This window comes from Onychostoma macrolepis, chromosome 19 (assembly GCF_012432095.1).
Source record: "Onychostoma macrolepis isolate SWU-2019 chromosome 19, ASM1243209v1, whole genome shotgun sequence".
Classification (NCBI taxonomy): Eukaryota; Metazoa; Chordata; class Actinopteri; order Cypriniformes; family Cyprinidae; genus Onychostoma; species Onychostoma macrolepis.
In genome coordinates this window covers 10,196,214-10,224,152 of record NC_081173.1, presented here as the reverse complement: position 1 = coordinate 10,224,152, position 27,939 = coordinate 10,196,214, and the positions used below count along the sequence as shown (strand labels likewise).

Genomic DNA, 27,939 nt, shown 5'->3' with positions numbered 1-27,939 from the left:
TGTCTGCCTCTGTTTGGCCACTTATATTAAAGAAACTCCTTTGCTATGGTTTAGTTTTTTAAATAAACACACATCCGGATACAAATTGGTATCTTGTTACTTTTTTTTTTTAAGATAGAAAATTAGATAATTTGGAGGATGATGGTTTTTGCATTAATTACATTAATATTGTCTCAACCACATTTTTTTTTTTTTTTTGTTATCAATAACTATAAACCAGAAATTTGGTCGCTAAAGTGCTAGCTGAACAGTGATTTAATTTATGGTAAACTTTCAACCCTGCTACCCCTATTTTATTTACATTGTTTAATATTTATTCAACTCAAACTTTGGTGACAGCTGCAAAAAAAAAACACTAGTATAAAATAAATAGAACATCTTAATAAATTAAACATCATTTAAAAGTTTAGGGTTGGCAAGATTTTTTTAATGTTTTTGAAATATGTCTCAAATGCTTACCAAGGCTGCATTAATTGATCAAAATTACGGTAAAAACTCTAAATGTATAAAATGTTATTAAAATTTAAAATAACTTTTCTATTTAAAAAATATTTCAAAATGGTATTTATTACTGCCATTACACCAGTTTGCAGTCTCACGATACTTTAGAAATCATTCTAATATGCTGATATTAAAAGTTATAATAAACAGCATTTAAATATATATATATATATATATATATATATAAGCCTTTACTGTCACTGTTGATCAAGTTCAAGAGAAAAAAAAAAATTAAATTTTGAAAGGTAGTGTGCTATAACAAAAATAAAGAGCATTAAACTATATTCATATAAGTTTAAAGTCCTATTTGAACCTAAAACAAAATGTAACTTATGGAAAATGCCTTTATATGCAACAAAAACATTATTTTCCAGATAATTCAAATACCTAAATGGAAATGGATAACACATAACAGAGACTAAAAATATCAATGTCATTATTCATTTATTTGTCACACAACATATTCAACACAGGTTTTTGGGTAATTAGCACAGAAATAATCACTAGAATAATTACTCAGCCATGTTTTATATGGATCTGCTTGAACAAGTTCTAACCTTTCGGCTTTGAATTGCACAGATTGTGGAGTGATAGCGTTTCAAGCTTTTATTGTCCATTTAAAAGCACAAGCTCTTGAGACAGATGTGTTCCGACTACTTTGTGACACAGGATGTCCATTAAATGTTTGGTCTATGTCTTTACCACAGGAAGCTAGAGCAGTTGAACGGTTCTTGTGGGTGGAGAGTATGTGTTATCGCACTACAAGTCATTACTGAGCTAAACTGACCAATTAACCTGGAGAAAAATAACCCACGTGTTGCTCTGCAGATGCAAATGCACTTCTGAATATACATCAATGGGAAAGAATTTGAAAGCATGTGTCTTTCAAATAAGAGTGCTTAGTTTACATGGACGGCATGGCAAGACCAGTGCAGATTTGGCAATGTAATTATGCAGGGAGCCATACTGGCTGATAACTTCTACCATGTGACTTGCACAATGAAAACAATTCAAACGTGGAAAGTAAGGGCAAACAAGAACAAGTCCAGACAGGAAACTAAACTCTCTACGCTCAAAAGCAGTACCTGGCATCACTTTCCCTAAAAGGTCACCAAAAAGGCAGCAACCCTACAGACGTTCACTGCTACTAAATGAAACAGCTGGTTTTCATGTACCTTCCTCTATAACATTTAAACTAATGCATCTGATGAAAACTCCAATTAATATATAAATACAAAAAATATATATATAATTAATTATTACAATGTAAGCTGATCAAGACTTAAATATCATGACCAATTCATCTGCTGATCTGTTACTGTGAATGTGAGCTGAACCATCTTAACCTTTTATCTGGCATGTGCTTTAAAAGCCAGTTTTACAGCCGAGCTGCCTGAATGCATTTACAGATAGCATTGAATTTACCTGTAACGAACTGGGTCATCAAAACCTGTTAGTTAACCTCCTAGTTAGTGATGGCCTCGTGTATTAGCTAGTCTGTTACGATCCAAACCAGTTTGGTGATATTCAAACAATGGAAATGAAAGAGCGCACAAAGAAGATTGTTTCAAGTGAGAACAGTTTTAACTCATTTGTTCTTGTTCCTGCGGATTTCCCCCCAAAAAACTGGTTACCAATATCTCATTCACTCAACCCACACAAAATCTGCATCTTTTTCAGTCTTTTTAAAGGTGTGACCAAACGCGTCCACGCTCTGCTGCGGCTCAGGCTCGGGGCTGTCGGAGGGAAGACAGCAGGAGTGGGAGCAGGTTGAGGGCGGGCCGGTGCTCCTGAATGCCCAGTGCCACCAGAGCCCCGGCCAGCATTGAGGTCACTTTGGGCAGCAAGGGAGGACGAGCCTCCATAACCTGCCAACATAGATAAAGCACAAAGGTTAAACCGGAGATGACACCATAACATGTTGTTTTTCAATCAGAGGCCCTCAGCAGATGTCCAAGGGGGGCGCAGGGTGGCTTAAAGGGATAACTCACCCAAAAATGGCTGTTCCAAACCTGTTTGAGTTTCTTTCTTTTGTGGAACATAAAAGATGATATTTTGAAGAATGTTGGTAACCAAAGTCCCAGATGAACTGCGGGTTTCGTCTGGTCAGAGGAGAACTGGCCCCCCGACTGAGCCTGGTTTCTCCCAAGGTTTTTTTCTCTATTCTGTCACAGAGGGAGTTTTGGTTCCTTGCCGCTGTCGCCTGTGGCTTGCTCAGTTGGGGACACTTAATTTCTAGCGATTATCGTCGATTTGATTGCACAGATACTATTTAAACTAAACTGAGCTAGACAATGACATCTCTGAATTCAACAATGAAATGCCTTTAACTGAAAATTGAGTGTTTAATCTTATCATTATACATTACTGACACACAATCTGTATTGTTAAAAGCGCTATATAAATAAAGGTGACTTGAGTAAATGATTGAAAATGATGATCAGTCGAAAACATTCATTAGAAATTTAGAAAGTAATCAACTGTACTCAGTTACATTAATAAAGTAATTAAAACAGTTACACTACCTATTACATTTTAAATAGGGTAACTTGTAATCTGTATCCTATTACATTTCCAAAGTAACCTTCCCAACACTGGTTATCTGTCAGGAATATAATAAAAAGCTTGTAATCTCAATGTGACAGTCTTAAAAGATTATCTGTCACAAAATCTATTTTTAGTCCACTTGCTGTGTTGTTCCTCCTGATTATTTCATATATTATATGAAAAGACAACAGACACTGTGCAGATGTGGTCTGCTACTATTCTCTCCAAATCCTCACTCACATCTCTTTCCTGGTTTTTCACACAGCGCTTTAAAACAAAACTGTCCCCCCTTTTTCACTTCTAATCCCCATCAGTTTACTGAAATAAATCTGGAAAATTCAGCTTTTATCTGCTCAAAATTAGGGAAAGCACTGAAATATCCATCAGTGTTCCAGTTAATGAGGGAAAAGTTTTTATTAACAAAAAATAAATAAAATGCTGACACCAAACTTTTAAACAGGAGTGTAATATCATTCAGAATTGAATCATGACACTTTTTTGGAAAATAATAAAATAACTTTTTTTTTTCTCTATTTAATATATATATATATTAGTGGTGGGCATAGATTAATTTTTTTAATCTAGATTAATCTCACTGTAATTTTGGAATTAATCTAGATTAAAATGGCTCATTTGAATTCTGCCAAGTAGATCAGAATAAGTTCACTACTAGTAGTAAACAACTAGCAGTCATCAAGAATTTAATATTGATAATAACATTGAAGACATTGTATGATTATTCCTTAAAGATAAGGTTTTAATAGTTTTAGTAGTAGTAGCCTATTACATTCTGCCCAATGTCTTCAAGTGAAACCGAACTTTTATTTTGACGGGTTGCCGTGAGGATAGTTTTTCTCAAATGAAACGCTTGAATGCTCATGAAGTGACTCTCAGAGCAGTTCTGGAGATGTTGTTCATGTATTTATGTCCTCATTTAGTGAGACGACAGACGTTAATATCACCGCAAGCGTCGCGCGCTTCTGTATGAGTAGTGAACAAACCCGCGCGTCTGTGCCATACATTAACACAGAGACACACAGAAGTCATATTTAAATAGATGTTTTGCGGCTTAATATTTACAAATAGGAGTGGGAGTGTGCTCACTTGTGTGTGCGCTTACGTTTGTGTGTGTGCGCACCGCCAAACCTGATATTGCCAAGTGCAACGTGTTCCTGGGTCAACATCTTTGTTGACCCTGGAACAACATTGTGATTAACCAATCAGATTTCAAGAACCAGTTTATAATTTTTGTGAAGTTTAGGATTATAATTAGTGTTTGGTGCTTGTACATCAGTGTAATTCATCTATCAGTTCCTCAGATTTTAGGGATTACTCATGGGTAAGGTTAGGTTTAGGTGTAGGAATATGGTTAAGATTATATTTTTGATTAAAATGTTGTTCCAGGGTCAACAAAATATGTTGACCCAGGAACACGTTGCACTTGGCAATATCAGGTTGTGCGTGCGCACCGGGGCGGAACTCCGCTGTGCGCGTGATACAGAGAGCGCGACCATGTAACGTAGAAACAGAAATGACTTGCCGATTTCCATTGGGAAGCTTCTTAAAAATAAATTTTCCTGAAGCAAACCCGGCTTCATAGCTGCATCCATGTTAGCACGCATACACACAGGTTCAAGACTCGTTCTCGCCCCTACAGTGCAATTCGCTAGGTATACATCCGCACTAAAATATCAAGGTGAAAGTAATCATAGCTTGCGTAGTATAGACCCAGCTCCCAACCCAACTTTGAGAATAGATTAACGGCGATATTTTTTTTTAATCGCCCGATAAGAGTCTCACGTTAACGCAGCACGTTAACGCCGATAACGGCCCACCACTAATATATATATATATATACACACATACAGGTGCTGGTCATATAATTAGAATATCATCAAAAAGTTTATTTATTTCACTAATTCCATTCAAAAAGTGAAACTTGTATATTATATTCATTCATTACACACAGACTGATATATTTCAAATGTTTATTTCTTTTAATTTTGATGATTAGAGCTTACAGCTCATGAAAGTCAAAAATCAATCTCAAAATATTAGAATATTTACATTGGAGTTTGAATAAATGACCATCCCTACAGTATAAATTCTGGGTATCTCTTGTTCTTTGAAACCACAATAATGGGGAAGACTGCTGACTTGGCAATGATCCAGAAGACGAACATTGACACCCTCCACAAAGAGGGTAAGTCACAGAAGGTCATTACTGAAAGGTGTGGCTGTTTACAGAGTGCTGTATCAAAGCATATTAAATGCAAAGTTGACTGGAAGGAAGAATTTGGGTAGGAAAAGGTGCACAAGCAACAGGGATGACCGCAAGCTTGAGAATACAGTCAAACAAAGCCGATTCAAACACTTGGGAGAGCTTCACAAGGAGAGAACTGAAGCTGGAGTCAGTGCATCAAGAGTCACCACGCCAGACGCCTTCAGGAAAAGGGCTACCAAGCCACTTCTGAACCAGAGACAACGCCAGAAGCATCTTAACTGGGCTGTGGAGAAAAGAACTGGACTGTTGCTCAGTGGTCCAAAGTCCTCTTTTCAGATGAAAGTAAATTTTACATTTCATTTGGAAATCAAGGTCCCAGAGTCTGAAGGAAGAGTGGAGAGGCACAGAATCCATGTTGCTTGAAGTCCAGTGTGAAGTTTCCACAGTCAGTGATGATTTGGGCTGCCATGTCATCTGCTGGTGTTGGTCCACTGTGTTTTCTGATGTCCACAGTCAACGCAGCCATCTACCAGGAAATTTTAGAGCACTTCATGCTTCCTTCTGTTGACAAGCTTTATGGAGATGCTGATTTCATTTTCCAGCAGGACTTGGCACCTGCCCACACTGCCAAAGGTACCAAAAGCTGGTTCAATGACCATAGTGTTACTGTGCTTGATTGGCCAGCAAACTCGCCTGACCTGAACCCCATAGAGAATCTGTGGGCTATTGTCAAGAGGAAGATGAGAGACACCAGTCCCAACAATGCAGATGAGTTGAAGGCCACTATCAGAGCAACCTGGGCTCTCATAACACCTGAGCAGTGCCACAGACTGATCGACTCCATGCCACGCCGCATTGCTGCAGTAATTCAGGCAAAAGGAGCCCCAACTAAGTATTGAGTGCTGTACATGCTCATACTTTTCATTTTCATACTTTTCAGTTGGCCAAGATTTCTAAAAATCCTTTCTTTGTATTGGTCTTAAGTAATATTCTAATATTTTGAGATACTGATTTTTGACTTTCATGAGCTGTAAGCTCTAATCGTCAAAATTAAAAGAAATAAACATTTGAAATATATCAGTCTGTGTGTAATGAATGAATATAATATACAAGTTTCACTTTTTGAATGGAATTAGTGATATAAATCAACTTTTTGATGATATTCTAATTATATGACCAGCACCTGTATATATATTATATATATAAACCAATGATATTCTGAAAATATTTAGTTTCAAGCAAACCTCACCTTTTCAACTTTATGCCGGTGTATTCGTCCATCAGAGCCAACATAGAAGGTGGAGAATGCATCATATGTTCTGAACAGAAAAAAAATTAAGACGACAAAGATGAGCACAGAGCAAGGTTTTGATAGGCTGTCACAGTATGTCTCACCTGTAGAGGTGGCTCTTGTCTTTCTTGTAGAAGAAGACCAGAACGGAGTGGAAGGGCAGGCCTTTGACTCTCCAGCGAGCTTTGATGGAGCCATCTTCTGGATGCTTGGTCAGCTTCAGCACTTCCAGCCGAGCCTCCGCATAGTACCACAGACACATCAATCGCCATAGTGTCAGAGTCAGCTGGTACACTACACGGCCCCTTTAGAGATAGAAGAACAGGCATTATACCAGTCAGCCGTGCCGTTTCAAATATACCGGTACTTTGGTAACAAGCCAAAACCAGCCATTCAGTGGTAGTTTTGACTCATTTTGGAACATGAGGGTCACTACTGTCACGGTGTAATCAGCAAACAAAGCCACCAATCATTTGTTTTCCTCAAAACATTTTTAGATCAAATCTTAAAACATTTTGCTTGCAAGAATATTTTTTTTTTTTGCATTTGAAAACATTTTTCTTGGTCAAACTTTTTTTTTGACGTGCTTGCAAAAAATGCTTTGCAAGCAAAAGGTTTTCCAACATAAAAGAAAACGTTTTGAGAACAAATCTTGAGATGCAACAAACATTATTCATTTTGCCTTAAAAACTTTTAATGACTTTGAAAAAAAAAAAAACAACAACAAAAAAAAGTTGATAAAACATGAGGCAATCAAAACATCTTGAGGTAACAAAATTAGATAGTTTTGCTTGCAAAAACCTCAGACAAATTTTATCACATCGGTTCTGTAATTGTGCTGTTGACCTGTTTATAAGCTGTAAAGACAAGTTGTTATCATATTCTGAGTTTACCACACCCATTTATTGGCAATATGTAACCAACAGAGTTTGAAAGACAACAGTCACAGGGGTTCGCTGACAGCTAGTATAAACAACTTTCAGGCCTAAAAACCAGTATAACATGCACCTAGAAAGCCTTTACCTTGTTTTGGTGTTCAGAAGACCATTGATAAACTCAACATCTTCAGAGTAAATGCTGTAGTCATGATTTTTCACAAAGAATCTGGGAAGCTGAAACACAATGTAGAACCTTAACAGTTAGTTGAGATTACATTGCAATAACGTGATTTAAAAATACAATCTGACAATAAAGGTATCATAAATTTAATATCTTTAGCTGAAGGCTGTAGGACTTCTATTCCCAAAGCCTCCATATCAAGCATTTTTTCTACAAGTGGTCCATCTCATCCCTCTAAAACTCATCTTACCTCCACCCTCAGCTTTTCATGCATCAGGGCCAGCTTCTCCTCATTCTCCATGTCTCTCTGGCTGGAGCCCTTGTCCACTCTCTCAGTCTCAGCATGGCTGTAATGTGTGACATTGAGGGCCGGATAGAAGCTCTGCTCATCCTGTCCCTTTCCTGCTTTATCCGCAATCTCCGAAACAGACTCCATCCCGGGGCAGTGAAAGCAAAAGAAGCGAGATCCCAACGTAAAAGGTGCAGGGCATCCCTCGGTCTCAAACAGACTCCTGAAGGAGCCTCTCTCCGGCAGCTGGTTTTCCTCAGTCCCTACCTTTCTGGTAATGCTAATATCATCCTCTCTGCTCCCATCAACAGTGGTTAAAGGAAAAAGCAAGTCAAAGGGTCTGTTGGGTCCCAAAGCAAGGAGCTCGCTTAGTTTGGCCGGCACGAGGAAGGGCACTTCCACCACGGTGTGCTGCTCATCGGTCTCTCCAGGTTTGAGCAGGACAGGCAAACTGATGGCCTCCTCCCATTCCTCCTCCTCTAGGCTGGCTGCACGGTTCGGCTGGCATGCGTGGTGGAAGGGATGGGACAGGGATGGCTGTTTAATAGACAGGTAGCGCAGACTGTTCGGAGGAGCCAAGGCCCATGATGCACTGCTCAGGGTCCTACAGTTGTCATTCAAGTGAAATTCGGTTGTCTGCAAATCAGACAGTATCTGATTAGAAATCAGACAAATCTAATTGGTCAAAGCATTTGATTTTGATTAATTGAAAATTTTTCTTTACACTTATTATACAAATATTTGGGTGTTCAGATCTTAAAGGGATAGGTTGCCTAAAAATTTTAATTAGCCCATGATTTACTCACCCTCAAGCCATCCTAGGTGTATATGGAAAATAATCAGTGTTATATTAAAAAAATGCCTTGGCTCTTCCAAGCTTTATAATGGCAATGAATGGTGGTAGATTTTGAAGTCCAATAAAGTGCATCCATCCCTCATAAAAAGTGCTCCACATGGCTCCGGGGGTGAATAAAGGCCTCCTGAAGCGAATCGATGCATTTGTGTAAGAAAAATATTAGGGATGCACCGAATGTTCACCAAAAGAAATAGTTTGGCCGAAAATAGCAAAAAAAAAAAACTCTTTCGGTGTTCAGCCGAATAAGCGAAAAGACATAATAAATTGTACCGAACAATGACGTGCTGCGATCGAATAGAAGCGTACACTAATGCAGCAAACACTCTGCAGTGTGAAAGTATAAACTGTCAGAGAAAGACGCAGAAATCATTACAAGCACGAAGCACCGACAGCGAGAGACTGCTTCATGCTGCATCTCATGTCTCCGAGGAGAAGAGGAAGAGGTGGTTGTTGCTGGTTACTGTATGATGATTAAAATCGCGAAATGGCCTCAAACGATTAGTAAATAAACTGCAGAATGTTATGTTGTCTAATACACACATGAATTGCATGTAGCGCTGCACAAGCTCGCGGCGCCAGGGTTCAAAGTACAAAGCGCAAGAAAAATTACTTGCTCAGTAACATTTTTAACATTTTTGTGACAATGTGATACGTGCGACAAACATCTTCCCTAATTCGTAATGAGAATCATTTAAATATCTGCATGCTGTTGTCAACAAAAAGAAGCACCAAATAAAATCTAAGAAAAAGCACCAACTCGATCAACATTCATAAATGTTAGTATTGTAATTTTACTGTTGTTCTGTAAAATAAAATAAAAAATAAGACAATAATAATGATAATAATAATTACCCTACAACAGCACTATACATTTGTTATAACATTCACACACAGTGTTCAAATTGGGATCTGTATTATATTCTAATGCTTTAAAAGAAGTCTCTTCTGCTCAGCAAGGCTGCATTTATTTGTACAGTAAAAAATACATGCCTGATTCAAGAAGGGGGTCTCAAAAATGGCCAAAAATATTATTTTAGTAACTTATTAATTTTAAGTTAAATTGTGCTCTGTTGGTATAATGTCTGCTAGAATGTAAAAAAAAATGTTCAGTGTTAAGTAAATATTTTTAATTGTTGTTTTGCAATTTATTTTTTTATTTGAAAAGCAGGACAAAACAGTGAAAAACACATTTTGGCTATTTAATTTATGCAATGGTGAAAAAAAAAAATAGGCCTACATGGGGGAAAAAATGCGAAAAACCATTTCGGTATTTGGCCTTTGGCCCAGTGTTTTATTTTGTTCGGCTTCGACCAACAATTTTCATTTCGTTGCATCCCTAAAAAATATTTATACTTAAAAATTTACAAACCATAATCTCTTGTTTCTACTAACTGTTGTTCACGAGTCATCATGTGGGTTAAGTAGGCACAGGCAAAGTTTTGTTTACAGCAAAGGAAAACCAGTCTCCTCTTGGCTTATATCGAAATCGCCCAACATTTTTCTTTACAAATCCTAATTTTGTACTTCTGATTTGTGACCGGTGTTTTGTTTTGCTCTCTCCTCTGCTTTCACGTTCATCACTTCTCACTAAAGCTTACGCCAAAGTCCCTTTAAGGCAAGTCATGTCACTCGGCGGCCATCTTTGAAACGCCTCTCGAGCATGTAAGTGCAGCTATCTCTTTGAATGGGGAAACATCAAATTCTCCAAAACTGTTTGCCAAGCTTAAGATTAAATGCTGACTTTACCGATTGGTTCTTTTGCTTAGAGGGCGGGGCTTCATTCGATAGAGCAGCCATATTGAGCGTTGTATTTTTACCCATTCAAAACTGTACAAGTGACAAGTCCTGCTCATTCTATTGTCTTTGCTTACACTACACCTACATCCTCCGTCATCCGCTGGAAAACACACTTAGCGGAAGCTAGAGATTGCGGTTTATAAAGTTTTAAACATGGATATTTTTCTTACACGAATGCCTCGATTCGCTTCAGAAGGCCTTTATTACCCCCCCGAAGCCTTGTGGAGCACTTTTTATGAGGGATGGATCCACTTGTTCGGCCTTCAAAATCTTGACTCCTATTCACTGTCATTACAAAGCTCGGAAAAGCCAGGACATTTTTTAATATAACTCTGATTGTATTTGTCTGAAAGAAGAAAGTCATATACACCTAGGATGGCTCGAGGGGGAGTAAATCATGGGCTAATTTTCATTTTTGGGTGAACTATCCCTTTAACCCTTATTTTCAAAATTGTTTTTAAATACATTTTTCATGGTAAAACATTTTACAATGTGTACCTGACATAACTTCCAGCACTGTTTCGTCATCGGTTGCCTGCCACCATGGTTCCTGACACACCCCACCCAAAGAGAGACACCCCCTCTGCACACAGCCATTCAAGTCAGGGTGCTGAGGTGACCTCGATGGAGTCTCAGTAAGATGACATCTTCAAGCTACTCAAAGAGGACGAAACGTGAACTCTCCCATCCACCACTGCCTCTGATTACTCACTCGTCCACAGAGAAACGTCTGTCCTTCAAAACCTAACCTGGGCCAAAAAATAAAAAACATTTAAATCACACTAACAAGACCAGATATTCAGATCTTCTTCATTACATTTATGAATTTTGCAGACATTTTTAAACAAAGCAACTCACAATGCATTCAAAGTCTACATTTTATCTTTATTTTGTGATCAGTTTTGAGATTAGAATGCCTTAAGAATTCATTTTAATATTATGATTTGCTGCTCAAGAAACATTTCTTATCATCAATGTTGAAAACAGTTGTGCTGCTTAATATTATTTGTGAAAACCGTGATCGATTGTTAATTGTTTCAAGAATCCTTGATAAATAGAAAGTTCAAAAGAGCAGCATTTATTTGAAACAAATCTTTTGTAATATTATAAATGTATTTATTGTCACTTTTGATCACTGTAATACATCCTTGATGATAAAAAAAATAATTTCTTTAAAATAAAATCTTACTGAACACAAAGTTTTGACTGGTAGTGTACAGGCACACCTTCTTAGTCATAAGTGCAAAACTCTTACAATGAACACACACAAAATAAAATAAAATAAAATAAAAAAAATATCAGTAAAATGTCCAATAAACACATGATACATGGGCTAAACTACATTAAATAAATATTACTTTTACATCTCAGGTGAGAGATTAACTCTAGTACAGCAGGAGCACATGATCTCCATTACTGCCCCACAGAGGCAGCAGAAGATTAAGAAGGAAAAGGTAAAAAATAAATAAATAAATTTAAAAAAAAAGAGAAGGAAAAAGTACACAAGCCATGCAGGGTGAGTTGCTTACGTAGACAGCATTCTGGCCATCATAGGTGTGTGTGCAGCACATTTAGATGTCCAAAAATGCTGTCTGAGCAGGCAGCTCACTAAAGAGTGAGTGGCAGCAACAAATGTGAGGCAGAAAAGGGTATAGTATATAGTGTCTCAAAATCTAGTGAATTACCAATATAAATAGCATTTTGGAGCGTATAAATATGCACCTATGATGGCCTTGGTGCATTTCTGGATGCTCAAAAATGCTAACAAGACTTTAATTCAGAAATATATCATAAAAAAGAAAGGGTGGAGGAGTGTGATATATTGCTCAATCATGCGTTTGAATTAAATGAAGCCTCTTATCCACGTTTTAGATTAGACAAATATTTTATATTTACAGTAGGGCAGTATTTACAGAGATCAGACGCAGCCTGACACATGCACATCACGCTTTGGTCACACTTTACAAATCACCAATTTCACTCTGCGCTGACAACCTAACAAATACTACCAATTCATCCCGAAACAAAGTAAACGATTAAAAAAAAAAGATAGGGCTTCTGCTGAAAGACTCATAGGTTTCCTGTGTGATTAGGTTGGACAGATAAGTTAATAGTTAGTCTGTTAAGTCTTCATATCTACACATGCCAGTCATTTGTTAGCTGCCCTGCTTGTAAACATGAAATGCATACCTGTCCTCACTGAATCTGTTGAAATGCTGTGGAGCGTCAGCTCACTGTGCAGAGATGCGAGAGTGTATCCAAATCAGATTGACGCAAATTTCTGTGTGATTTAAAAAGAATATAAATGTGTTGTCAACGTTACACAAAAGTCACTCTCCTTATGTCCTTGCCCAGCGCCAGTCTGCGCAACTGCGCATGCGTGTATCACCTTCTAGAAGCGGATCTGCCTGTTACAGCGGCATCCAGCGGAGAACGCGAGCTATTGCAAGACGCTCGCGCCCCTTATGAGCCATGGCGGCCTTCTCTTTTCAAAATAAAAGTCTTAAACGCAAGGTCTACATTGTCATGATAGAGCCATGGACAGGGCTCAAATTTTATATTCAGATGTATTAATTTATTAATATATTCATATTATATTATATTATATTAGAGCACACTTTTATATCAATTAACAATATGTGTTTACTAAAAGGTCAGCATTTGGTTTATGGTAGTTGCTTGTTATATTGTGCAGAAGATTTTATTACTACTACAGTATGTATGTGTAACATGTAACAAGGACACTAAAATAAAGTGTTATCTATACTACATAATAGTACATTATATTATATGATCTACAATAACAACTTTTTCAATTCTTTTACAGAAGCTTTTTTTTTTTTTTTTTTTTTAATTACTACTGTAGCAAGCACATTAAGTGTTACATATACAGCGATGGCCAAAATGATTAGAAAACTAGTATTTTCACCAGCTAAAAAAAATGTTTTGAAGTCGGTTATTTACTTTTATATTTAGTCATTTAGCAGACATTTAGCAGACATAATAAATGAGCAATGATACGCAAGTGCTATAACAAGTCTCAGTTAGCTTAACGGAGTACACGTAGCAAGGGTATTTCTATCTTTTGCTGTAGTGTGTCATTAGGAAATAACAGTTTACATTTCCAAACATTCATTTTGCCATTAATTGTAATAATCCAGTGTCTGACAACAGCCAGTGCTCCACACAGAGATCTGATCTGATCATCATCCAGTCTGTCTGGAATGACATGAAGAAACAGAACAAACTGAGACAAACTAAATCCAGAAGAACTGTGGCAACGTCTCCGAGACGCTTCAAGAAACCACCCTGCAAAGCTCCCTGAAAAACTATGTGCAAGTGCACCTAGGGCAAAAGCTGCTTTAAGCACAAAGGATGGTCACACCAAATGTTGATTTAATTTAGTTAATAGAAATTAATTGATAAACAAAATCTATTTATGACATTATTTTGACAACATCCTCATTTTACAGCATTTTTTTTTACACAAGAGCCTAAAACTTTTAACAGCAGGTAGGTTTCTTGATATATTTATATTATTTCTTGATATATTGATCTATTTATACAATATAATATATATATATATATATTATATTATATTATATTATATACTGTGTATATTATATTATATACTGTATTTCTACGGGTTCTACGGCTTTTTCTTTGAAATCACTAATTTTAGGCAGCGCCAGTGTAATACCTTGGGCGGCCTGAAGAAGGGAGTGGCGCTGTCGCGAACCGAGCTCCCGGCGTTTGAGTGTCTGCAGCAGTGCGCGGATAGGCCGCATGTGATGTGAGCTACAGTGTGCTCGTGTGCATTGTCAGCTGTGATACATCCCCGAGTCTCGTTTAACATACTTTCTTTTCATTCCTTGTGACAGAAAAGGTTTAGTAGAAAAATGCCAAAGAAATCAAAAGAAGTCGCTGAGTGGGAGGGTGATGATGAACCACAAACAGGTAAGATTATGCGTTTCTATTAACGTTAACGTTACACCACAGTCTGTTAAAACTAACGACATGAATATGATTATTGAAAAAGTTTACACGATGACAACTCATTGACAGAGGTGGTGATTTATTATATTGTTGTTATTTTTGGCGTAGCCCGTTAGCCTACGACAAAAGCGAGTTTTATGGTGGTGCGGAGTTTGATATTTCACTGTCATTGCATCATTTTATCAGCCTGATATAATTTAAGACCATATTCGCTTTTTGATCCATGTTTCAACTGCGCAAGCTTTAAATGCTATTATAACGGTTGTTTCAAAATCTAGCGAGCTGCCTACCTAGACAGCATTTTTTTGGGAACGTGCCTGTGCTGCCCAGCAATGCTGTCTGGGTTGGCAGCTCGCTAGGTTTTATGAGAACGCTGTTGTTTTAAATCCTATACACAAACCATTGTTTCTGTGGCATTGCCATACTGCTGTTAAATAGTGCATGTTCATTTGAGTCTGTTTAGTGTGTTTATGTGTACAAAAGTGCTTAACATAATGTTTTTTTCTTTTTTTAGATAAACATGTCAAAAAAGGAAAGAAGGATAAGAGGGGGAAGAAGAGTGTAAGTTTTTGTTAATTCATGACTGTGATTTATAACTTTCATTATAAACATCGTTATGCTTAAAATAAAAAAAAATCTTCAAAAAAAATCTAAACTATTTTTATCTTAGCATTATATGATGTTTTAAGTTCAGTTACCCCTATTAATATTTATTTAATAATATTTGCACCAGCTCTAACAGAACCAAACGCAATTGCAAAAATGAGTTAATAATAAATACATTTAAAACCCATACCTCTGACATAGGAATTGCTTTATGCATATTTCTGCATATTTTTATTTTCATCTTGACAGTTTTTTGAGGAGCTGGCATCAGATACTAAACCAGAAACCGTCGAACAGCCACCAGTGAAAGAGGCACAAGGGAAACAGGTGCATTATTTTAATTAATTCCAATGTTTATAAACACATTATATAAAGTTAAACATATATTTGGTTACTCTTTATTTTAAGGTGTCCCTGTTACAGTGTAATTATACATTCCAGTACTGAGTATTAATGAACTACATGTACTCAATATATGGTTAAGATTTGGGTTTGGCATAGGGTTACTTGTATGTAATTATGCATAATTTGATGTTATTAAAATAGTAAGTACATGTAACATGCGTAACAAGGACACCTTAAAATAAAGTGTTACCATATATTTAAAGTACATTTAATTACAGTCAAATATGTTATGTTTTTGGATTGCTTTTTCATTTGCTGTTAGCCTCAGAAGAAAAAGAAAGACAGGCGGAAAGGGAAACCAGGAGACGATGAGGATGATGATGATGATGCAGAGGTCATGGAGCGCCTCAAGAAACTGTCAGTCCAGCCCAGTGATGAAGATGAAGAGGAGGAAGAGAGTAATAATGTCATAAACTTGGTTTGTGTCAGTATGTCACACGTTACACCACATATTTAACATCATGGCTTATTTTTGTCTTGCAGTAGTTGCTTCAGTCAAAGGAGGAAAGAAAAGCAAAGTGAGCTGGTTTGATATACTCTGCGCTACTTCTCTTCACTTGGATGCACTTTGTGGACAAAATCATTTTCCTCCTGCTGCACAGTGTATAGAACAGTGCAATTTAAGTCATGTGATCCAATCCACAGAGCTTTGAATTTTTTTTGTCCTTCTCTTTCTGTCAGGGTGGCAACATATTTGCTGCTCTGAGTCAGGGGCAAAGTGATAACGATGAAGAGGATGCAGGTGATGACGAGGATGTTGATGATAAACCCCAAAGCAAGAAGAACTCAAAGGTGTGTGCTTCCCGTTTCAGAGTCAGTCATTATGTATCAGGTTTAGTTTATATGTATAGACTTGTATACACTTACGTGATATAGACATAAACATACAGTCATGTGTTAATTCATGTGCTTTATACATTACAATTAAATCAGTGTGAGTATCACAAATATGTTTTATATAGCTAGTTGTCATTTTTTTTACCATTTTAATGTTTTACCCTCACTAGTTAGTTTTCAAATAACAAAAACTTTTTAAAGTACAAATATACCATGAGGCTCTAAATTAATATTAAGCCATAAAGTGAATTAATATTAATTAACTAATTGAATTGGCAAAATGCTGTTTAAAATAGTTTTTTAAAGTAGTTTTTCTGAAACTTTTTAAAAATAAGAATTTACAATTTAAATGACTACTATACTGCTAAACTACTACTATTTTCTTGTAAAGAGAAATTGCATGGAATACATTGTTTAATTCATTATTACATATTGTTTCAATACAGCATTTATCTTTACAGCATCATCAGATTTCATATACCTAACCACAGTACATATGCGTCACACACCACATAACTCGTCCTCTCTAATATTGTGTTTATTCCTCTTTCAGTCCCATTCCAGCCATCCCTCTTGTCCTCTTTCTGTCTTCATGACATTCTCAGTGGAATTCATTCCATTTGCATTCATTCATTTCTTTTCCAGATCAGTGCCAGTGAACTCATTGTTTCAGTCATTAAAAGTGAAGTTTCTAAATGGAATCATGTAATATTGACACTCGTCCATCATCCGTCTTAATTCAGGGTTTTTATAGTGCAAGGCTGATTCATATCATTTATCATTTCAAATCATTCCAGTAATTAAGATTGCATGCAGAAGGGAAGAACATATTGGGCTGCATTTTGAATGTTTCTACATTTTGAATGTAGCACATATGCCTGTTTCTGTACGTGTGTGTATGTGATTCAGGAAGTTGAGAAGGTAACCAAGGGCAAGAAAAAAGATAAGGCTAAACCTAAAATAATAAAGGTGGGTACATGGGATTGTTTCTTTATATTCTTGTTCACTCTTTTCTTTCTTCCAAATTCACATCTTCTATCTTTCTCCCACCTTCCGGTTTTTTTTTTTTCTTTATTGCTACACGACGGAAGTGCTTCGCTCATCATGGAAACTAACCCTTTTCTGTGCATTCCAGTCTGATTTACTAACACTATGTCTGATTGGTGAGCAGTGCTCTGATTTTTACAATAGGATCTTTGGTTTACTCTCTTCTCTCAAACACAGGAGGCCTCAGAGGATGAAAAAGATGAAGAGATGGAGAAGAAAGATGAGAATGAAAAGAAAGGAGGGAAGAAGGGCAAGAAAGCCGCTGCTAAACCATCTAAGGTGTGTGACTCTTGTTTTGATGGATACGATTTGTTTGGAAAAAAATGCAAGTGTGTGCAACCTAAAAGGCATCTTAATGTTGACAGGAGGAAGATGAAATTGGAGAGAAAGAACGAGAGAAAGAACGAGAGAAAGAACGAGAGAAAGAACGAGAGAAAGAACAAGAGAAGTCTCAGAAGAAAGGCAAGAAGGAACAGCCCAAGGTCAGATTAAGATATTTTTGTATGTTTATGTTTTCAGCATCGTTACTCCAGTCTTCAGTGTCACACGATCCTTCAGAAATTATTCTAAAATGTTGATTTGCTGCTCAAAAATGTTTTATTATTATCATCATCAATGTTGAAAGCTGTTGTGCTGCTTATTATTTTTGTAGGCTCCATGATACTCTTTTTTTCTTTGATGAATAGAAAGTTCAAAATAACAGGATTTGAAATATAAATATTTTGTAACATTATAAAAGTCTTTACTGTCACTTTTGATTAATAAAAGTATTAATTTCTTAGCTTAAAAAAAATTAAAATGTATATGCTTAATATACATTCTTCAGAACATCATCCTTTTTTATTCCACAGAGAGAGAGTCAGCGCATGGTGAATGAATAAGTTTTGTAGTAAAATGTTCCAAGTTAAATACATTTGTCATAGTGTCTTTTTTTGTGATTTTTAGCAAGGGAAGCCTGCTCGCCCTCCTCCTAGTGATGATGAAGAAGAGGAGGAAAAGAGTGAAGAAAATGACACAATGATGGTACAATAATTTTCTCTTTTTGTATTCCTAATATTCATATTTTCCAAGTGTTCATTCATCCACTTTCTATTTGTCCTTATTTTCTTGATATCCTGCTTCCTGTCCCGTAGAGTGCCGAGGATGCCCTCGCAGCTGAACAGGCCAAAGAGAAACAAGAGACCGACCCCTTCGCTAATATGAGTAAAAAAGAGAAGAAGAAGCAAAAGAAAATGGTAGCGTATGCAAATTTTGAATACTCTTATGTATTTTATAGAAGTGTTATTTTTATATTATTTATATATTATTGTAGTATTTATTTATATTTTGAATTACTTTTTTAATATATTCATTTTTATTTTATTTTATTTTTTTGTAATGTGCTTTTGTCCTTTTTAAAATTAATTTATTTAGTTTTTGTTTTATTCAATGTAATTTTAGTACTTCAAATTATTCTGAAGATTATTTGGTTGCAGTTAGTTTCAAGGCAGTGATTCTAATCTTTAAGTTTTTCTAACCTAATATATATAAATATATATACACATATATATATATATATATATATATATATATATATATATATATATATATATATATATTAGTCATGGAAAAATATCGGCACTCTTGGTAAATATGATCAAAGAAGGCTGTGAAAATTAGTCTGCATTGTTAATCCTTTTGATTTGTTATTTAAAAAAATCACAAAAATCTAACCTTTCATTGGATAATAAGAATTTAAAATGGGGGGAAATATCATTATGAAATAAATGTTTTTCTCAAATACACGTTGGACACAATTATTGGCACCCCTAGAAATTCTTATGAGTAAAATACCTCTGAATTATATTCCCATTCATATTCACAATTTTGAGCACTCCAGGGTGATTATGAACATGAAATTATCCAGCCATGGCTTCCTGTTTCACAGAAATATAAACATGAGGGAAAACAAAGCCCAAATTCCCTTAATCATCCATCACAATGAGAAAAACCAAAGAATATATTTCTGATGTGCAGCAAAAGATAATTGAGCTTCACAAACTAGTGAAGTGGCTTTAAGAAAAGAGCTAGAGCAGTGAAAATTCCCATTTCCACCATCAGGGCAATAATTAAGAATTTCCAATCAACATAAATTTTAGGAAACTGCCTGGAAGAGGACGTGTGTCTATATCGTCCTAATGCACAGTGAGGAGGAGAGTTTGAGTGGCTAAAGACTCTTCGAGGACCACAGCTGCAGAATTGCAGAAAATAGTTGAGTCTCGGGGTCAGAAAACCTTAAAAAAAAATGGTCAAACAGCACCTACATCACCACGTGTTGTTTGGGAGGGTTTCAAGAACAGTTCGCCTCGCTCATCCAAAAACAAACTCCAGCATATTCAGTTGTCTGAAGTTTAAAATCATTGGTGTACCCATAAGCCAATCACATAACGGTTGGTTATGACGTATGTTATTCGCCGGCTCAGCCGCCTCGAACTTCCGCTGTAAACACAGGTATGCGGCGAAAACAAAACCATCGAGCGAAATACCGGAGTGAAGATGGCTGTGAACGACTTTTGCAGATTATGTGAAGTAAATCTACGCATCCACAATTATCGTCTTGCCGGACTTTGGCCTCCCCAGTTTCTCGCTGACGATCGGTAACAGTTGATAAATTAAACTTTTCCCAAAACCTGTCGGGAGTAGGGCCACAACATCACCTCCATTCAAAATGTGAACCAAACACTCTTCTTGTTCAGACTTCAGTTGGCAAATGCCCGGGAATATTCTCCACAACAGAGCGAATAGCATCCCGTGTCTCCATGTCCGCTATCGTTTTAGATTTCCCTCAGCTAAATCTAAACTACAATCTTAAATTCGGCGCTTAGCGTCTACGTCACGGCTCTCAGCCCGCCCTCTGTTCATTGATTGGCCGGCTGCTGCGGAGCCGGAGATAAACTGAGAGATGGTTTGCTATATCAGACTGAGTACAGAAGCGAAATTAAATTGAGCGGAAGTACGAAGTCTGACGTAGTCAGGCTAATAAAAAGTAACCCATGTGTACAATGAAATATACTGCTGTATTTTTGATGATGTGGGCCTATATTTCTGCTGGAGGTCCTGGACATCTTGTTTAGACACATGGCATCATGGATTCTATCAAATACCAACAGATAAAAAAATCAATCTTATAATGGGCCATGTTTGGATCTTCCAACCGTACAATAATCCAAACACAAACCTCAAAAACAACACAAAAATGGGTCACTGAACACAAAACCAAGCTTCTGCTGGCCATTCCAGTCCTCTGACCTGAACCCTGTAGAAAACGAGTGGGTGAACTGAAGAGAAGAAGCATCAACATGGAGCTGGGAATCTAAAGGGTCTGGAGTGATTCTGGATGAAGGAATGGTGTCTGATCTCGTCAGGTGTTCCCTAACCTCATCAGGCATTATAGGAGAAAATATAGAGCTGTTAAACTGGCAAATGGAGGTTTCAAAAAGTATTAAATAAAAGGGTGCCGTTAATTGTGGCCAGTGTGTATTAGAGAAAAACATTTATTTCATAATGATATTTCCTTCCATTTTAAATTCTTATTATCCAATCAAAGGTTAGATTTTTGTGATTTTATTGAATTTTTTTAAATTAAAAGATCAAAAGGATTAACAATGCAGATTACTTTTCACAGCCTTCTTTGATCATATTTACCAAGGGTGCCGATATTTTTATCTTTTTGATAACCAAATAGTTTTAGTTGACAATAACAACACTGATTGTAGACACTTCCTCTTGTGCTGTGCAGATGGAGTATGAGCGGCAGGTGGCTAGTGTACGAGCTCAGAACGCTATAGAGGGAGACTTCTCCGTCTCTCAGGCTGAGCTGTCCTCTCGACAGGCCATGCTGGAAAACGCTTCCGACATCAAGGTTAGACAATGGGGAGATGATTGAGACATTTGAAAACGCTTAGTACTATGTACTAATTTCTGTTATATGTTTGTAGTTGGAAAGATTCAGCATTTCAGCCCATGGTAAAGAGCTGTTTGTTAACGCAGACCTTCTGATTGTTGCTGGGAGGCGATACGGTCTGGTTGGACCAAACGGGTGGGTTGATGGTTTAAATTTGACACATTACTACATTGCACATAAGATTTTGTTTAGTTTGGAAATGTTTCCATACTCCTGTTTCCTGTTTGAATCAGGAAAGGGAAGACCACTCTACTAAAGCACATCGCCAACAGAGCTCTAAGCATTCCTCCCAATATTGATGTGCTGCTTTGTGAGCAAGGTACAGTACAACCTAGTGATATTTTAGTATAATCAAGATAATATTATAGGTTTCATTAGCATTTTTTTTCTTTTAGTTAATATTTTAGTAATTTTGTTGTGTTTGTAATTTTTGTCTCTTTTATACATGCAGAGATTTGGATTTATTCATTTTTAGTTATGTTAGTACATCAGGTTAACCTAAACTAGATTAAATAATGTAATAAACTTCCCTTTTTCTTAATCCTCATTATTTTAGCAGTCTATTTTGTAGGGCTGCCCCCTAATAGTCGACCGAAATTTTATTAGTCGCTTAGTTGCAGGAGAAAAAAAATCCACATTGGTGAAGTCACACAGATCGTTAAGGGCTGGTCTGTGTTGGTAGTACATCGGGCAGGACATCCAAACACTTGTCTATATCATTCATCGACCTCAAATATGGCTTATCATCTGAAATATGTAAGTATAAGAAACTTAACATGGCCGCTTAATCTAATGTTAACCTTTTTGCTTTTAAGAGTAATAAACCTTTTGAATCTGTAAAGACTCTACGTTTATTTGTGTGCACGCACAATAACAACAAAACATTGCGGTTTTGTAAAGCAATGAAAGCAAACAGGGTGCGCTTTCTGCCGTCTCAGTCTCTGTGAACTTGAGCGTGAAACTCCGAAACTGTGTATACTTTCCTTACAGACATATAAAATATATATATATATCTATTGAGAGCGAAATGTCTACTTTCAAATAAACCAATTCAAATGGAAAACAAGTATTTTCAGATTAAGTAATCCGTAACATGCATACAGGCGCGTCCACTACTACGGAGATGACGAGTCAGTGTCACCGACTTCATCTCTTAGACCGAGAACAAAGAAAGCACTAGTTTATCAACAAATTATCAAAATGTTAATGCAGTCTCCTTGCTGTTTTTCCCTGACACATTCGTAATCATTTCTTCTGCCGGTGTGCTGTGGCAAGCTTTATGTGTGCGCTTAAATGATTATTAGGCTATGTAGGCAATTAAAGGCTCATTATTATGATTTAAATAATTTTATTAATAAACATCCGATTAGTCAACTAATGCTTCAAATGAACGACTACTAGTTGACCAGAAAAATCTTTAGTCGAGGGCAGCTCTACTATTTTGTGCAAGATATAATATGGTAAATTCAGCTGTACGGATCCCTGACTTCTTTCTCTTTGTCATTCCTCAGAGGTGGTGGCAGACGACACTCCTGCAGTTCAGGCGGTGCTGAAGGCCGACACACGTAGACTGAAACTATTGGAGGAGGAACGTCAACTACAGAGTCGGCTGGAGAAAGGAGACGACAGCGTGTCTGAGAGACTCGACAAGGTCAGATGAGAGCAGCTCGCTGAGGTCCTCTAAATACACTGATCCGTGGAGTAGTGGAAGATAACTCTGTGTGTGTGTGTGTGTCATTCGCAGGTTTATGAGGAGTTGAGGGCGATTGGAGCAGCGGCAGCGGAGGCTAAAGCTCGTAGGATCTTGGCTGGTCTGTCTTTCACTCCAGAGATGCAGAACAGACCTACTAAGAAGTTCTCTGGTGGCTGGAGAATGAGAGTGTCCCTGGCTAGGTGGGCACAATGAGGAAAATGCATTCATTTATTAAATAATTTTATGAATGTACAATAAAATCTGTTCTGACATGACATTGACATGAGAAATTAGAAAAATTGTCTTCTTTCCAGAGCACTGTTCATGGAGCCCACTCTGCTGATGTTGGATGAGCCCACTAACCACTTGGACCTTAACGCTGTCATCTGGCTTAACAAGTAATTGCTTTTTCTTTAAGCAGTACTATTAAGGAACCAGTCCCATCTAGTTGATGTATTTGCATTTCATGCAAATTATAAATAGCCTACTTGTAAATGTTCCCAGTTGGTGGTGTGTTTTGATTGTATTAAGGGGAGGTCACACAGTGATAGCATCACTAAACATTGTCAGGCTTCTGTGTTTTTAATCTAGGGCTGCCTAGATTAATTTATTAAACTATATTTTATTAAACCAAATGAAATCCAAATTTCTGGGAAATCCTATTTTTAAAGCAAAAGTAAAGTGCAACAGAGTGCAAGAAGCAAATGTCCAAATCACTGAAATCAAAGGTCAGTATGTAAGAATGACAACATATCCACATGTTCTAATCTACTAATAATAAAATTATAATCAAAATATACTTTTTAAAGGAGTATTTACCAGAAGTATTATTTTCCAGAATTTATTTAGGAGAAAAATGTAAATGTGCAGTATTTCTGGAAAAAAAAGATTTTGTTTTTTTTTATAAATAAAATCAATTAATTGGAGATGCTTTTGATTTATTAAAATTTAATGTAACCATTAAAATGGAATCCAGAAAATAATGGAAAACAGAGTTTCGTAAAGGTAAAACTGTAAAACTCAATTAATTAGACAGGCTTTTTGATTAATAAAATTTAATTTAACCATTAAAACAGAGTATAGAAAAATGAAAATGGAAAAAACTGAATTTGGAAATGAAACGGACTTCATACGGCCCTATAATTATAATTAATTTGTTGTGGTAATAAAAATAGATGTAAGTGAACAATAGCCTTTAAAATTACTTAAAATACATATATAATAGCAATGATGCAATAATAATTTGTTCAAATAAAGTATCAAAAGAAAGACATCATATGGTTGTATTGAACAAAACTGTTGTGTACGTAAAGTATTATAAACAATAGAGCTAATGTACATTACGCATAACAACAAAGGCCTGCAGGGGGCGCCAACGGCCTGATGATTATTTTTACACATTACTGCACGATCTAATCCTTGTTTAATATTGACCAAGAACCACTTAATTCAAATTTCCACTTAATCTTTAATATTTGGCCATTTCTTTAGCACAGAAATGATATAGCCACTGTAATTAAATGAATATGTGGACATCAAAACATGTAAACTCAGAGTGAGGGTTTGAGCTTTTATTTTGAAACCGCGATGTATTCTCCTGTGTTTGTGTAGATTTATAAATAATTTACCTTACAAATATGATTAAATGGCGCACGTCGCGTTCCCAGATGAACGTTATAATAAACCCAAACCCACAACAACATGCAGAGATGGAGCTCAGATGTAAATGATAACAGTTTCTGTGGCACTACTGTGAACGGAGCCGCTGTGTGACGCACGTACGTAACCTACACGCATGTAAATAATTAAAGCGCATACTGTATTGGAACTGCATCGCATATAATTATTTAATTAAATCGTAGCGTTTGTGAATTCACAATTATGCTCAATTATTTTTAAATGGGTTTAATCATGCAGCCTTGGAAAACAGTCTAATAATGAGTTTTATGGATTCTATGGAAATGCGCAACTTCTGGTTTTTTGCCGGTTAGTCGACGCGAGCAAAATGAAGTCGATGATTTTAAAAAATCGACTAGTTGAATAAAATCGACTAGTTGAATAAAATCGACGAATCGCGGCAGCCCTATTTTAATCTTGTTGCATGCATGTTCAGTAGGAAATATTTCGCACCTTTGTGCTATATCGTTTTGACGAATCGCCTCATTCTTCATATTTTCTCCTTTAGCTACTTACAGAGCTGGAAGAAAACACTTCTAATTGTGTCCCACGACCAGAGTTTCTTAGATGACGTCTGTACAGATATCATTCACCTGGACAACCAGAAACTCTACTACTACAGGGGCAACTACTGTGCGTTTCGTTTCATTTCTGAACAGCAACACAGATTAAATCTTCTGAAAGACATTTAATCATCGTACTGTATTTTATGTTTGCCTGATGTGTCCTAGTGACGTTTAAGAAGATGTACGTACAGAAACAGAAAGAACTCCTGAAGCAGTATGAGAAACAAGAGAAAAAGCTCAAAGACCTGAAGGCTGGAGGAAAGTCCACCAAACAAGCTGTAAGTGCTTTTCCAAGACTTTTTCTTGATTTCTTCACAGTCCTAGTCTTCTCAAACCCTTCCGCTCATTCTCCGTCATTCATTTTCAGGAGAAACAGACGAAAGAGGCTCTGACGAGGAAACAGCAGAAGGGGAAGAAGAGCCGCCAGGAGGAGGAGAGCCGTGAGGCCACAGAGCTCCTCAGGAGACCGAGAGAATATACCGTCAAATTCACCTTCCCCAACCCTCCTCCGCTCTCACCACCAATTCTCGGCCTGCACAGTAAGTCTTTTATGACTTTTGCTCATTGTAGCATCTTATTTTTTATCGAATTTGTTGGGTGGTTGATGACCAGTTTGGTTTATTTTCTCTTTCACTCCCAGGTGTTGACTTTGCTTATGAAGGCCAGAAGCCTCTGTTCAAAAATGTGGACTTTGGTATAGACATGGAGTCCAGAAGTAAGTCACACATGTCTGTAGAAATCATGACTAGTAGTTTAATGATTATGGTGAAAAATATACACAAGAAAATGTTCATTTTCTCTGTTTCAGTATGTATTGTTGGGCCCAATGGAGTTGGAAAAAGTACAATCCTCCTGCTTTTGATTGGAAAATTAAATCCTGTAAGTACTGATTATCTTTAAGTATTCATATTTGCTAAAATATTGCATATTTATTTTAATAAAAATCATTGAGTACTCATGTTTGTTGATTTGTTTCCTTCATGGCGTTAATTATGAGGCTTTTTCATTTTAGACTAAAGGAGAGATGAGGAAGAACCATCGATTGGTAGGGCAGATGTTTAAAATCATTCTTTTTATCATTCTTTTTATTTTACCTTTACCTGACTTTGGATAATTGGCTCATTCTTCTGCCTGTTCCTGTAGAAAGTAGGTTTCTTCAACCAGCAGTATGCTGATCAGCTGAACATGGAGGAGTCTCCCACAGAGTACCTCCAGAGGAACTTCAACCTCCAATACCAGGACGCCAGGAAGTGTCTGGGTCGCTTTGGCTTAGAGAGCCACGCACACACCATTCAGATCTCCAAACTGTCTGGTAAGCAGTGCACTATAGGAATGCAGTCATGTATGGTTTTCAAAGTCAACTGTCCTTTGTTGACATTTTTTTCTGAATTGTCCTGTTCTTTTTTTTTAGGCGGTCAGAAAGCAAGAGTGGTATTTGCTGAACTTTCTTGTCGGCAACCTGACGTCCTCATCTTGGTAAGGAGTACAGGTTTTAAATGTCTCAATAATTTAATTAAAATTAGTACTTTAACATTTTCTTTCCGTACAAATGTACAGGATGAGCCCACAAATAACTTGGACATTGAGTCGATTGATGCATTGTCAGAAGCCATCAATGAATACAAAGGAGGTATGTTTTTTTCCCTTAAAATTATTGATCACAAATGCCATTCCTTTTATTTGTTGTGGTAAATGATCTTGTGTGCATGTAAATCCATTCAGATGTTCTATAAGATTTCTAAACTATATACTATGATAATGGAAACCAGGGGGTAAAGTCCTTATTAACATTTAATATGAATATTTTAGCTGTGATAATTGTGAGCCACGATGCCAGGCTCATCACGGAGACCCAGTGTACGCTGTGGGTGGTTGAGAACCAGTCGATTAACCAGATTGATGGAGACTTTGAAGACTACAAGAGAGAAGTGCTGGAGGCTCTTGGAGAAACCCTGGTCAACAAGCCTAAAGAATGAACAACGGCTGGTATTAATAACAAGAGTGTCAAACTACATCACTGAAGGGCTTTTTGTTGCATCCAAGTTGCTAATTTTTAAAGCTTCAATACTAAAAAAAATTATTCTTGTTAAATTGACATTATGCTGAGCACCTGCATGCAAACTATGTAGGGCGATATACACAAACCCTACAATACCAGGATGTTTTTTTCACGTCTTTTACTTTTAAAACAGGTGAAGACCAATTCCAGATCAGTATTTTTACTTGCTGACAATTTTTACATACAGCGCTTGTTCTTTAGTCATGATGTCTGACATTCTTGTATTATGCTTACATTCAAGCCATACCAGCTCTGTTCATCCATGTGATGCAATGCTATAAAACATACTATGTGACTATCAAATGTGAACAGATGGGGCTAGAAGTGTGCATTTTGATAATGGTGTCTGAAGGCTGATGCATATATTAAGTATTAAACTGCCTTTGTTGGATGAGCACTTGGGTTCAGGTCATTATACTCGCCTGTTCAAACAGTGATGCTACCTGTAGCTCACCTGTCTTGAATGATGAAATAAACTATTGACTAGCTTGATTTGAAAATAAAGTATGCATCCATATATCATGGAAAAACTAATAAATAATTTTT

At 36.7% G+C, this 27,939-nt stretch overlaps 2 protein-coding genes across 7 annotated transcripts; one reads left to right on the top strand and one right to left on the bottom strand.

Annotated features, from left to right (window-relative positions):
• Positions 1–928: 928 nt before the first annotated feature.
• On the bottom strand, positions 929–13,010 carry c19h6orf136 (chromosome 19 C6orf136 homolog). 4 transcript variants are annotated; one of them, XM_058754492.1, is made up of 8 exons: positions 12,954–13,010; positions 12,755–12,845; positions 11,063–11,313; positions 7,873–8,547; positions 7,587–7,675; positions 6,668–6,868; positions 6,522–6,591; positions 929–2,369 (listed from the first exon to the last, which is right to left on the bottom strand). In XM_058754492.1, exons 3-8 carry the CDS (start codon positions 11,159–11,161, stop codon positions 2,226–2,228), a joined length of 1,278 nt encoding a protein of 425 aa, XP_058610475.1. In that variant the 5' UTR covers positions 11,162–11,313; positions 12,755–12,845; positions 12,954–13,010; the 3' UTR covers positions 929–2,225. The 4 variants fall into 4 exon arrangements, with proteins under 4 accessions (XP_058610475.1, XP_058610477.1, XP_058610474.1 ...); XM_058754494.1 differs by having other exon boundaries at positions 11,063–11,308; positions 12,954–12,970; XM_058754491.1 differs by lacking the exon at positions 12,954–13,010 and having other exon boundaries at positions 12,755–12,947.
• A 1,272-nt stretch (positions 13,011–14,282) lies between these two features.
• On the top strand, positions 14,283–27,936 carry abcf1 (ATP-binding cassette, sub-family F (GCN20), member 1). 3 transcript variants are annotated; one of them, XM_058752783.1, is made up of 28 exons: positions 14,283–14,357; positions 14,446–14,521; positions 15,075–15,121; positions 15,416–15,493; positions 15,834–15,969; positions 16,055–16,089; positions 16,253–16,363; positions 17,318–17,377; positions 17,633–17,734; positions 17,821–17,937; positions 18,401–18,478; positions 18,589–18,690; positions 21,234–21,356; positions 21,433–21,533; positions 21,632–21,717; positions 22,910–23,049; positions 23,143–23,291; positions 23,406–23,489; positions 25,277–25,401; positions 25,500–25,612; positions 25,702–25,873; positions 25,975–26,049; positions 26,143–26,213; positions 26,347–26,379; positions 26,478–26,646; positions 26,746–26,810; positions 26,892–26,964; positions 27,144–27,934. In XM_058752783.1, exons 2-28 carry the CDS (start codon positions 14,464–14,466, stop codon positions 27,308–27,310), a joined length of 2,670 nt encoding a protein of 889 aa, XP_058608766.1. In that variant the 5' UTR covers positions 14,283–14,357; positions 14,446–14,463; the 3' UTR covers positions 27,311–27,934. The 3 variants fall into 3 exon arrangements, with proteins under 3 accessions (XP_058608766.1, XP_058608767.1, XP_058608768.1); XM_058752784.1 differs by lacking the exon at positions 16,055–16,089 and having other exon boundaries at positions 14,312–14,521; positions 15,834–15,989; positions 27,144–27,936; XM_058752785.1 differs by lacking the exon at positions 17,318–17,377 and having other exon boundaries at positions 14,312–14,521.
• The last annotated feature ends 3 nt before the right edge of the window (positions 27,937–27,939 follow it).